Source organism: Conger conger, chromosome 18, assembly GCF_963514075.1.
Source record: "Conger conger chromosome 18, fConCon1.1, whole genome shotgun sequence".
Taxonomy (NCBI): Eukaryota; Metazoa; Chordata; class Actinopteri; order Anguilliformes; family Congridae; genus Conger; species Conger conger.
The window spans coordinates 5,825,001-5,837,500 of record NC_083777.1 but is presented as its reverse complement, the minus strand read 5'-3'; the positions used below and the strand labels follow the sequence as shown (position 1 = coordinate 5,837,500).

The following is a 12,500-nucleotide window of genomic DNA, read 5'->3' as shown; positions in this document are numbered from 1 at the left end:
CACACACGCACACACACACACACTCACACACACATACACTCACATACACACACTCACACGTGCACATGCACATTGATACACATGCTTGCGCATGGTGGTGTTGGTGGGAATTTGGTTCGGGGATGTGTTGGGAGTCCTCGAAATTCCACACTGAACTGACAAACCTGAGACCGGACATAACTGTGAGCCGAGGAGCGGGCGGGGGCTGCGGTTCTTCACCGTCAGCTTTGACATATCTTACCCCACCGTGTGAAACCCCAGCCCCACCTCTCTGCTCATACACACACACACACACACACACACGCAGAAGCTGAATTCAGACTGCCACTTTGGGTCTAACTCAGGTAGGGGAGAACATGCAGCCTTCTTCAGTCACACAATCCAAAATATAGCAGTAATGTCAAGTGCTCCCACATAAATACAACACTGTTCATACTCTCTCTCTCTCTTTCTCCCTCTCTCTCCCCCCTCTTTCTTTCTCTCTCTCTCTCTCTCTCTCTCTCTCTCTCTCTCTCTCTCTCTCTGCAGCAGTTTTGAAGAGATGGAGGCTCAGATCTCTGCGGGGGGTAAATCTCCGGTGCTGTCATCTCGGGGCGGTCTGGACCCCATGGGGGCAGAAAAGAGCCGAAAGAGGGAGAGCGAGTCTCTGAGTCTGGTGTCCGGCTCGGAGCGCGATGCAGTGGTGAGTCGACTCTCTACCCAAACCTTTTGAATGGTCTCGGTGTAATGTAATGTAATGTAATGTAATGTCCAGGTATTCAAGCTCAGCGTTAGCGCTGCCAATCCAGCTGGTCATGTCTCATTATAACCACCAGGGGGAGACATTGTTTCATATTTCTTGCAGAGTACTCAGTGTCTAATTTAACGGGTTTGTCGATGTCTCACTGTTGACTTGCACATTGTTCTGCGCGAACGCTGTGCACACACGTTCATTCCGATGCTGGTTTGTATTGCAGATATTGTTTGCAGATAGATGTTCATATTCAGTATGTATATATGCAGTGCCTGTCCGATATTCGCGCAGTCCTACCTGTGTGAGAGTAGGCTGCTGTTCTGTACCGTAGCTGGTTTTGCTCTGCTGACCGTGCCCCCCCTCCTCCGCCCGCCCGCCCGCCCGCCCGCCCCCTGTAGACCCCTCCCCCAGACCCTGAGGACCCGGCCGACACCCCGCTCTTAGACAGGCTGTCTGAGTCGGGGGGCCCGCTGCAGTACCTGGAGCCCGACCTGGCCGAGACCAACCCCACCGCCTTCGCTCAGAAGCTGCAGGTGTGTAGAGGGGCACCCGCTGGCGCCCCTGTGACCCCCTGACCCCCTGACCCCCGACCTTTGACCCTGCACGTGGATGTGTGCGCTCCGGTGTCACGCACAGCGCTCTGTGGTCCTCTCCTTCAACTCCACAGTGCTGTGCATTCCTTTCCTGTCCTCCTCGTCCTCTGCCCCTTCTGCTTGGTTCCCCTCTTTTACCTCCTCCTGCTATTCTCGTAGAATAGTAGACTAGTGGAGTTCGTTACAATGTGTGTATGTTTGTGTGTGTGTGTGTGTGTGTGAGAGAGAGAGAGAGAGAGAAAGAGAGGATGAGAGAGAGATTTGATGTTTGTTGGTTGTGGGTTTACTGAGAATGTTCACTGGATCCTGTAGGGGGCAGTGTTTGTGGAGTGTTTGGGCATGCCTGTGCTTTAACCCCTCTCTCCTCCCCCCACCTCCCTCATTCGGCCCTCCACCCCCCTCCTCCTGCCCCAGGAGGAGCTGGTTCTCGCTGCCCTGAGGATAGAGGCTCTGCAAGTAGCCCAAAAAATCTCCCAGAGCCCCTCTCTGTCCTGTGTAATCCCCGAGGTACTGAGCCCAGCTAGCCTGTGCAGGCATGCGTGTGTGTGCGCCTGGCCTGGCCGCCATCGCCTCTCCTACTAAACCCCACGGCCAGTCTGAGCGCGTTCCCCATCAATCCCCTCTCCTACTAAACCCCACAATCAGTGAGCATTGGTGTGAGAGCATTCCCCATCAATCCCCTCTCCTACTGAACCCCACAATCAGTCTGAGTGCGTACCCCATCAATCCCCTCTCCTACTAAACCCCACAATCAGTCTGAGTGGATACCCCATCAATCCCCTCTCCTACTAAACCCCACAATCAGTGAGCATTGGTGTGAGAGCATTCCCCATCAATCCCCTCTCCTACTGGACCCCACAATCAGTCTGAGTGCATACCCCATCAATCCCCTCTCCTACTAAACCCCACAATCAGTCTGAGTGGATACCCCATCAATCCCCTCTCCTACTAAACCCCACAATCAGTCTGAGTGGATACCCTATCAATCCCCTCTCCTACTAAACCCCACAATCAGTGAGCATTGGTGTGAGATTGTTCCCCATCAATCCCCTCTCCCACTAAACCCCACGGACAGTCTGAGTGCATACCCCATCAATCCCCTCTCCTACTAAACCCCACGGACAGTCTGAGTGCATACCCCATCAATCCCCTCTCCTACTAAACCCCACGGACAGTCTGAGTGCATACCCCATCAATCCCCTCTCCTACTAAACCCCACAATCAGTGAGCATTGGTGTGAGATTGTTCCCCATCAATCCCCTCTCCCACTAAACCCATGGACAGTCTGAGCGCGTGCCCCATTCCCTTACCCAACATGGGAGCGCTCTACACCATGTCCAAATTCTCTCCATGCTACGCATCTAACCTGGCTTCGCCCCTGATTGGCCGCTGGCTCTCCTACGTTTGGCCCTCGCTCCTGATTGGTGGATGAGGCGTGTCTCTGTTCAGGCCTTAACGAGATCCCTGCATGTGGCCTGGATAGGAGGAGCATTAGCAAACATCAAGGTGACGTGGGACGTTAATTACATTAACCTCCTCGCTAATGTACCGTACATCATCTATGAGATGTGTCTCTGTTGTGTGGCAGTGTTAGTCAGAGAGAAACTGTTCATCCCAATCCCATGTCACATTCCTGTTTTCTGACTGGACCCCTGACTCCCGGACTAACCCTACTGGCCAAAGATGTATGCCTGTCTGTCCAGTAGATACGCAGTACTCTCACAGTCTATAGTGTCAGCCTAAACCGAGGTAGAGGCAGAGTGTGATAGCTTAATGTAATGTAATATAATGATATGAAATACCCAGAGTAACAACATTAAGCTTTAGAAACAATGTGGGCAGCTATGACAGTCTCAGTGCCCGATCACACCTGGTAGCTGAGGTGTGTGTGTTGGGTGGTTCTGGTTGGAGGGTGGTGGGGGTTGTTCCCATCTGGATCGTATAGTCCACTACAGGAGTATTTATTAGCCCGCATCATACCGCTTCAAACTTCTGTTCAGCGTGGATTGATTTCATGACACAGGGAGTCAGTGACATAGTTCCCACACATTTTGAAAATTTTAAATATGTATCTTTCTGCCAGCAAAATGGAGTTATTCCCCTGTGGGTGTGGAGATGTCAGACCCTCAGGGTGAGACGTGGTGACTGTTGCTTGGTGACTGTTGCTTGGCGTTTGTGGCAAACAGTCTGTCTCCAGTACGGAACGGAACAGGGCTTTAGCAAGCCACTTCACTGCGTAGCACTGTGAGCTGCTGCAGTGGTTTCCATGGCAATGCCCTCCTGTGTGTGAGAGAGAGTGACGTCTGCTCTGAACTTCACAGCCCCAGCAAGTCTGTTCATGTCTGTTCTCTCACTCACAGACTGTCTTTCCCTTGTTCCTTTTTCAGCCATGTTGTTTCCTCAGCCAGCCCTCTTCCTCCCCCTCTCACCCTCGCTGTTCCTACCCAATCTTCTGCCCAACGCTGATCTCTCTTTCCCTCTCTCCTTCCTCTATTGCTTTATTAAACCGTGGAAGACCATAGAAATCATAGAGCTGTTTGATGTTGTAGGCCTATGTCACAGCAGCATATCATGCACACACACACACACACACACACACACACGTATGTACCTACACACACCCACATGCACACACACACACACATATGTACCTACACACACCCACATGCACACACACACACACACACACACACATATGTACCTACACACACCCACATGCACACACACACACACACACATACACACACACACACATACACACACACACACGTACACACACACACACACATATGTACCTGTACACACCCACATGCACACACACACACACACACACATATGTACCTACACACACCCACATGCACACACACACACACACACATACACACACACACACATGTATGTACCTACACACACACGTACACACACACACACACATATGTACCTACACACACCCACATGCACACCCACACACACACATGTGTACCTACACATACACACTCACACACATGCACACACACACACACACGCTCTCACACACATACACACACACACTCACACACTCACACACACACACACACACACACACACACACACGCCTGCTACCCTTAAGAGACCCCTCCAGAGGTGGGAAGTTCAGAAGATCATGTGACCCTTCTTACCCGAGCTTAGCCCCGCGCCCCTCTCCCTGTGCAGTGTCAGAGGACGTATAATCTGGAGTCCAGAGTGGGACTGCACCCTGACCCCTGATCCCAGGATTAAAGTATGCCGCCATAGCAACAGCATCCAAAATGGAACCCATGGCGTAGCTTTGCTAAGCTGGTTTGTGTGTGCCTTGGGCATGAAATGAAAACAGAAAGAGAATAGAATAGAATAGAATAGAATAGAATAGAATAGAATGGCTATTTTCTGACATGAAGGCGTAAATAAACAAAACAAAGTACTTTTCTGTAGCACTGTAGTCACAAATACTGTAAAGCTTTTTGAATGTTCCTTCAACAAGTGCATTTGAGAATGCTTCTCTGGTAGAAAAGTCCAGGCATACATTGAACCTTTGTTTTGATCCCTTCTTCTTCCATTCAATCTTTTCTTTCGCTTTCTCAATGCAACAATGCACTCTGGGGACGCCATCACGCTCTCAGAATAAGATTTCCCTTTCTGCGGTCTCTTTCAACCTCGCCTTGGATCTTGCATTGTATTTTTGATCCTTTATTTTATCAGTTGTCCTGCTTTATTATTCTTTCTCTCCCTTTCTTCCCTCACACCCTCACTGTCCCGCACAGTATCTCTCCCCATGTCTCAGACTGTAGGTGCCCTCTGTTTGTGCCTTTTGTGTGCTAGCCAGTGTGCGCTGGCCTGGTGGCAAGTGCTGTTTCTGCTCTTGTGTTTCTCCTGACCCAGCACCTTGTCCGGCCTGCCTCAGTAGAGTTATTTGAAGAATTGCAGAGCCAATTACTTTCCCGATAAATGTTCTTTTCAATTTTCATTTCACTGGAACATATTCATCCAATCAGCATGTGGACAGAGGTCGCCAGTGTACTACAGAATTAATCCTTTTCCAGAACCATGAAAGTGATCTCAAACTGTGATGAAATGTATTTAATCTCAGCACTCTAAATACATTAGACAACACTACCAGTGCAGAAAGGCCTGGTGATCATTTATGACCTGATAAGTAATGACTACTCTTAACATTTTAAACACAGTTATTTGTGTACTGTAGAGTCAGGACAGAGTACACAGCCTTGGTTCTTTGTCAGCCATAAGCAGTGACAGGCTGAACTTTGACCTTTGACCTTCCTCTGTGATGCAGCCCAAGATATCATACTAACACAGGACAGATATCACACCCCCCCCCCAACCAGCTACAGTTCCACCTCCCCCCCCCCCGTCTCTCTCCCGCTTGGACCCCAATCCCACCCCCGCCCCACCAAGCAGCCAATCCCACGAGCGCAGGTGTGCAGCGCAGGTGTGCCACGCCCGGTTGCTATGGTGCTCAAGCACCTCCAACTCACCCAGCGAAGACGGGGGGTGTTCGGTGCCCTGACACACCCAAACAAGAAAGCCTGTTGCATTTTGGGATTGCTGTTTGTTAACTCACAGTGCTGATTTATGGTTTGGTTTGGCTTTTCCTCTCGACCCGTGTGCTCTTCACGCGCCTGTGCATGCGTGTCTGTCGTACGATCATGTGACTGATATTCCTGGCTTTCCTGCCCCCCCCCCCAGCAGAAACAGGTCATGACCTCCGCTGACCCGGTGTCCAAGGGGCCCCTGTACTCCCGACCAGGGTACAGTGAGGGGGTGGGCGGCTCCTACCTGCCCCCGGATCTGGACCACTCCCTGGGGATCGCGCGCGAGGAGGTATGGCACCTGTCAATCAGCCGCTGACGAGAGCTCCCCCAAACCACACATCCAATCAGCTGACCCCGAGACCTTGAGTCCTGTCCCCAGCTCAGGGCACTAATATGAGCGAATGATAACTTTGAAAAAGGTTTTTAAAAATTAATTATTGCTATATTTCAGTCTTCAGATTTCATGCATTCAAGAAACATTCAAGAAACATTCAAGAATCATTAAGATGTACGCTGAATATTCAGTTCATGTCAGAAAATGATGAACATCGTTCATCTTAAGCCAAATCTTTTATGAAGCATGCTTGGGGTCGATTTGGGATCTTACATGAATGTAGTTATAATTATTAATTATTAATGTTATTATTTATAATGATATTATAGCTGGATATCATTTGACCTCTGTACATGCTGAAAAACATACTCTTTAAAATATAATATTCCACCAAACAAAAATAACAATATTTTAAAGTCCAAGTCAACTGCAAATTTGATGAAGTGAACACTGACACAGGACATACAGTACAGTTAAAAGTAACTAGGCAAATAAATATTACCCATTTACACAGCTTTTCCATATACCAGGTAAATGGAATACAAAATATAATTCATGTCAGATTCCTTGATGATGATGATGTGCTCCTCCCCAGATTGTGGCAAAGGAACAGGAAGTCGTAGAGTGGCAGAGGAAGTACGAGGAGAGCCGGCAGGAAGTTGTGGAAATGAGGTGAGAGTGCGTGTTTTCGGCTGTAGCATCGTACCACGCTGGAGCTCTGTCAGTGAGTCTGTGTGCCTGGTGGAGTGGTGGGGTGTGTGTGCCTGGTGGAGTGGTGGGGTGTGTGTGTCCTGTGGAGTGGTGGGGTGTGTGTGTCCTGTGGAGTGGTGGGGTGTGTGTGTCCTGTGGAGTGGTGGGGTGTGTGTGTCCTGTGGAGTGGTGGGGTGTGTGTGTCCTGTGGAGTGTCAGGAGCCTACAGCACTCTCCATCACTCAGAGGAGATGTGTAACCAGGAGTCCCCCCGCGATTAAACATCCCAGCATGCTTATCGCAAGGTCTTAGGCGGTTCCCTGCCGCAACCTAATCATCCCTCACCGTTGTTGGTTAAAATAAATCACTCCCTCTCAATCTCAAAATGGTTGCCGTGAATCACCCAGGTACAGTAGATACATGAAATGGAAACCATAAAAACCCAATTTATTATGACGCCATTCCACAGAAGAACTTGTTGTTCTTTTATTGGTCACAAACAACTTGTTCAACGACATACATCTTTTAGGTTGAGGAACCTGCAGCTTTTTTAATTATTACTGTTCATTAGCATCTGTCTGTACGTTCATTATTATTGTTTATTAGCATCTGTCTGTGCGTTAGGCTCATTGAAGGCTGCTCTTTATCTCTGGCCAGTGAGAGGGGCGGGGCATTGGGGAAGGGTTAATGAGGATGGGATTATGGGTAATGGGAAGAGATTTGGTGCTGCAGGGAGTGTGACTCATTTTATCCCAGCGTCAACTCATCCCTGTCAGTCCTCCAACTGTTCTGCATTCTTCTTCTGCAGTAGCTGAGGTTGAGGGTGAGGATCAGGGCAGTTACGCACTGTGACACCATCACGAGGTAGACAGGAATTAGAAAAAAACAAACAAAGAAACAAACAGCCACTCCAGATCCGGCATCAGCTCTTAACACGTTGAGGCACGTTTCAGACGTGCTGTAAGGTCATCGGCTGGGTCTCTGCCAACGTGACGCGATTCAGGAGGACAGCAGCACCCAACACCTGGCACCAGTTCTCATCTCAAACAGGCAGTGCCTGTGTGTCTCTCGGGGACAGTGCGCGATTGTTAGCCTGCTCTCCTGCTGCCATGTGCTTATGGAAAAGGGTGCTGCTAAAGAGCACAAAAGAGAGGCAGAAAGCTCCCTGCCAGCCCCCGTTCCCCGCCCCGGCTGCAGCGGCAGGGGAGGGCTGGTGTGCACGAGCCAGCTGCCTGGCCCCCGTCAGCCTGGATAAGACGGCGCTTAGCGTGTTAGGCTTATTAGCCCCGAGATCTGTGCAGACTAAGAGGCTCCTTAAAACATTATTAATCCATCCAATTACCATTCCGCCAGCCTGCTTTCCCAAGCAAGCCCGCTCACGGTTTGCCCTGGGCCCGAACCACAGGGGGGCAGGAGCGGGGGTGAGGACTATGGCTGTAAGGCACCCACAGCGTACGCTGGGCCGCGTCCAATCACAGGCCCTGCAGATTCCACCCCTCGGCCTCCAGCCGTCTCATTGGCCGTTTGTTTTCAGCAACTTTAACGTGACTCTGGGTGGGATTTAGGTTAGGTGTGCGCATGACGGTTTCTGTTCCAACTGCTCCACAGTGTGTATTGCAGAGTTAGCTAATTGGGTTTGGCTGAATACTGATTTTTACAACTCTGGACATAGCTTAATTCAATCTACTATACATTATAAATATACTTTTTTGTGCTGGAGTAATATGAAGATAAATTGTTTGTTCAGCTTATTTTTGGGAAATGTCTGCCAAATAACATCCAGCTGTCTCGGTTATGATTAACAACCGGTCCAGTTATTGTTGTAGGCCAATGGTTTTAAAAAGCCTCAAATTAATATAACAGCGAAAATGTTTGTCTTCTTCTATTACAGCAATAATTAATATCTATGACAAAAAACACCAGAAATGTATAGTATATCTACTCCAGATTGGTGTTGACAGCTAGTTCAGACCTAATTACCAGAAAGCGGAGCTGAAGAATAGCTGCAGAAACCAGTGTGGCCTAGCATGAGCAAAGAACTACAATTGAAATGGGAGAATTAAAAAATGGGGCATACAGTTGTGATACCTTTTTTTGTAATACTTCACCTCCCTGTTGCTCCTAGCCCCGATGTGTGCACTTGTCTGCTCATTGTAAGTTGCTCTGGACAAGAGTCTGCCAAAAGCCAGTAATTTAATGTCATATAAAACGAGTCCCGTTGAGCTGTCTGCCTCTCTGACTGTGTGGTTTTGTCGTTCTACAGGAGGATCGTGGCAGAGTATGAGAAGACCATTGCACAGATGATAGGTGAGCATTTAATCTGTTTCCCAGGCAACCCTGTGTTTACATTCCACAGTGAATTTCTCTCTCTATCTCTCTATCGCTCTCTCTCTCTCTCTTCCTCTCTCTCTCTCGCAAGCAAAATATGTTACCCTTTGGAAATAAACCTGTGGTTTTAGTTTTAGAATGAATAGCAGGCACACAAAGACCCCACAAAGTCTCCTGACACATTCAATTCCAAATGCAAAGCCTAGTTTGTTTGCCTGTACTGCTGTTTTACCTCTCAGGCATTTTGTATAAAAAATGACTTGATACCCCTGTAGCTTACACACCTCATTAGCACTAAATTAGGTTAGCAGTGCAGGAGGACTGGTATCTGTGAGAGTGTCTGTGTGAAATATTTCTCTAGGAACAGGTGTGAAGTTATGTTATTGTGTGCAATGTTTGGTTTACTCAGCAATGTACCTCTCAGAATGTAAAAATGCACTATGCTCGCTCAGCATCTTTTTTTTGCCATTACGATTACCGCGAGATTTATCCACTTTCGATTTCCCACATCACACTCATCCGAGAGCCGTCTTTCTGCGTCCTGCGTCATTCCTTAATACAGAACATCTTTTACTTTTTTCTTTCAATCATATTTCCTTTTCACACTTTCATTGCCCAAGCCTGTTTCTTTCTCTTTTCTAACTTGCTGTCATCTTCCCTTCCTCCACCTACACCTCCATCCCGCCTTCCCTTCCTCCACCCTGCCACCCCTCCACACCTCCATCCCGCCTTCCCTTCCTCCACCCTGCCACCCCTCCACACCTCCATTTTCTCCACCCCACCATTCTGGCTTGACTTAATGCGGTCCCTTCTTTTCTGTTCCCATCTTTGCTCCTAACTCTTTGATAAACCACTCAGGCATGCCCGGTAAGTAAACAAACGGACACTTGTGTGTTTGTGTCTCGTCCACACCCTCCAGGCGGAGGGGAGTAGGGTGGGATCTCTCAGTCGTGTGTCTGTGCTTCTCGTCAACCCCGCATCTTTATTGTTTTATATCTCCGTCTCTCATTATTGTGTAATGTCTAGTGGTTGCCAGGTCTCAGAGTAAAATGACATCATGTCTTCTTAGGACTCCACCCCCACGTGTCTTCTGTCACAATGACAGCTGTCATTAGCCAATCGGCACGAGCCTAATGCGCTGTCAAGTTAGCGCGTTTTTATTTAACCGTTGAATCTTTTGAATGCAAACTCAGTCATTTGAAAGTCAAATGAGTATTTTGGAGGTTTCTCTGTCCACAATGATAACAGGTGGAGCTGCTGTGGGCCTCCCCTTGAGTGTCCTGTCTGCCCGGGACTCTTACAGTTTCTCAAATACCTACAGCAACATCTTTATAGGAAAGACCCACACAGTTCATTACATACCATTTATAGTGTGTTCCTACATTATAAAAAATTTTTTAAAAAGCTTTGGCACCTCCAATCTAAGCAAGGCATCAAAGTTCCTTAACCAATTAGCAGGAATTAGCGAGTGTCAATAGGTGGCTCTTTTACTAAGTCTTTCGCTCAGAAAGAGAAAGTTGGCAGGAGGCGGAGCTATCTTAAGCACCAGTGGCCTCTTGTATGGAGAGGTCACTCGATCATGAGCCCTTCTGGCCAATCAGCAAGGCTGTCCGTCTATCCTTCCACGCTGTTTGATTCGCCCATCCCTCAGTGTGTCTCATCTGCATGCACTACATCATTGGAGGACTGTGAGACCAGCAGTACTGCAGCCCAAACAACCATACTCCGCAATACATTTCAATCATACTGTCGTAAATATAATTCAATGTACCCTTACATGTACAAGTATCCTATCTTATGTGTTTATAGCAAGAACATCTTAGCCAATTACATTGCTGACTGGCTGAATGGCTTACAACTAAATATGGATATGTGTCACTGTTATTTGTTAAGAAAACTGTAAATGTGTATGAGAGTGGGGGTATTGTAGTCTTTATATATGTGTGTGTGTGTGTGTGTGTGTGTGTGCGTTCGTGCAAGTCTGTGTGTGTGTGTGTGTGTGTGTGTGTGTGTACATGCATGTGTGTGTTTTGTTGGGGAAGCAAGGATTATGTAAAATGCAATTTAAAATAGCAGTTCCTGAATCCAGAAGTTTTAAGTCAACACCCTCGTTTAAATGTCCAGCACTTTAATTTGGTCATTATTATGAAAGATATGAATTATCAATTCAATTGCCAAATTCAGTGATAGGCAGAGCAACCTGTTGGATCAACCTTTATAAAAATGCACAACTTGCAACCAGGGGAAAAGCAAGGGATTTATTTAGTTCCACACAATATGCGTGTCTAATCTACAGACGCGGTTCATCTACCTTAAAACCATGAAGGTTACAGACACAGACAGTAGCCACAAAGGAAATGAATGGAAGACCATGTCAAACCCCAGCTGCTTTCCTGCCTAAACGCTCACGAAACCTGAAGCTAAACATTCCAAAAAACCAATGATGAAAAGTCACGACAGACCAAAGTGCAGGACTCGAATGCTAACTTCCAATTCAAACCAAAAAGTAAAAAGCCAGGTCTGTTGTAAAGTTTGGGCGAGCCACCCCCATTGAGACAGACGCACCCACACGGAAACGCACACACACTCCCATGGCGCCCCCCCCCCTCGGTTCTGTCTCTGTTACTTATCTGTAGCCCAGGCCTGGTCTTTTGAAGTTCCCTATGACCCGATGCTGAATTAGGAATGCGTTCCCTGCCAGTGTGATGGGGAGAGAGCGGGGGTCCGTATCGCAGGCTCATGTCTCTGGGTGTGTGTGCGTGTGTATCAGAGGATGAGCAGCGGGAGAAGTCTCTGTCTCATCACACCATCCAGCAGCTGATCCTGGAGAAGGACCAGGCCCTGGCCGACCTCAACTCCGTGGAGAAGTCCCTGGCGGACCTGTTCCGCCGCTACGAGAAGATGAAGGACGTCCTGGAGGGCTTCCGTAAGGTGAGCTGGTGGAGCCACACCTCTACCCGCACACACCTGTGCCTGCTCTGTGCTGCCAGGCCGTAGCCCTGATCCACTCCTCCCCGTCCCCCCCTCCAGAACGAGGAGGTGCTGAAGAAGTGTGCGCAGGAGTACCTGTCCCGGGTCCGGAAGGAGGAGCAGCGGTACCAGGCCCTGAAGATCCACGCCGAGGAGAAGCTGGACAAGTGAGAACCGCCCTTCTGCCCTCTCTGCCCAAAACCGCCCTTCTGCCCTCTCTGCCCAAAACCGCCCTCTCTGCCCAAAACCACCCTTCTGCCCTCTCTGTCCAAAACCACCCTTCT

The 12,500-nt window shown here is 48.6% G+C and overlaps 1 protein-coding gene across 1 annotated transcript in view; it reads left to right on the top strand.

The window, feature by feature from the left end:
• Positions 1 to 12,500, top strand: part of tacc2 (transforming, acidic coiled-coil containing protein 2) — a 66,394-nt gene that overhangs the window by 50,578 nt on the left and 3,316 nt on the right. The window contains exons 10-17 of the mRNA XM_061228023.1: positions 529 to 682; positions 1,132 to 1,266; positions 1,741 to 1,833; positions 6,049 to 6,183; positions 6,824 to 6,900; positions 9,182 to 9,225; positions 12,017 to 12,177; positions 12,277 to 12,383. Coding sequence (XP_061084007.1) covers positions 529 to 682; positions 1,132 to 1,266; positions 1,741 to 1,833; positions 6,049 to 6,183; positions 6,824 to 6,900; positions 9,182 to 9,225; positions 12,017 to 12,177; positions 12,277 to 12,383 — 906 coding nt within the window. The remainder of the gene's footprint in view (positions 1 to 528; positions 683 to 1,131; positions 1,267 to 1,740; positions 1,834 to 6,048; positions 6,184 to 6,823; positions 6,901 to 9,181; positions 9,226 to 12,016; positions 12,178 to 12,276; positions 12,384 to 12,500) is intronic.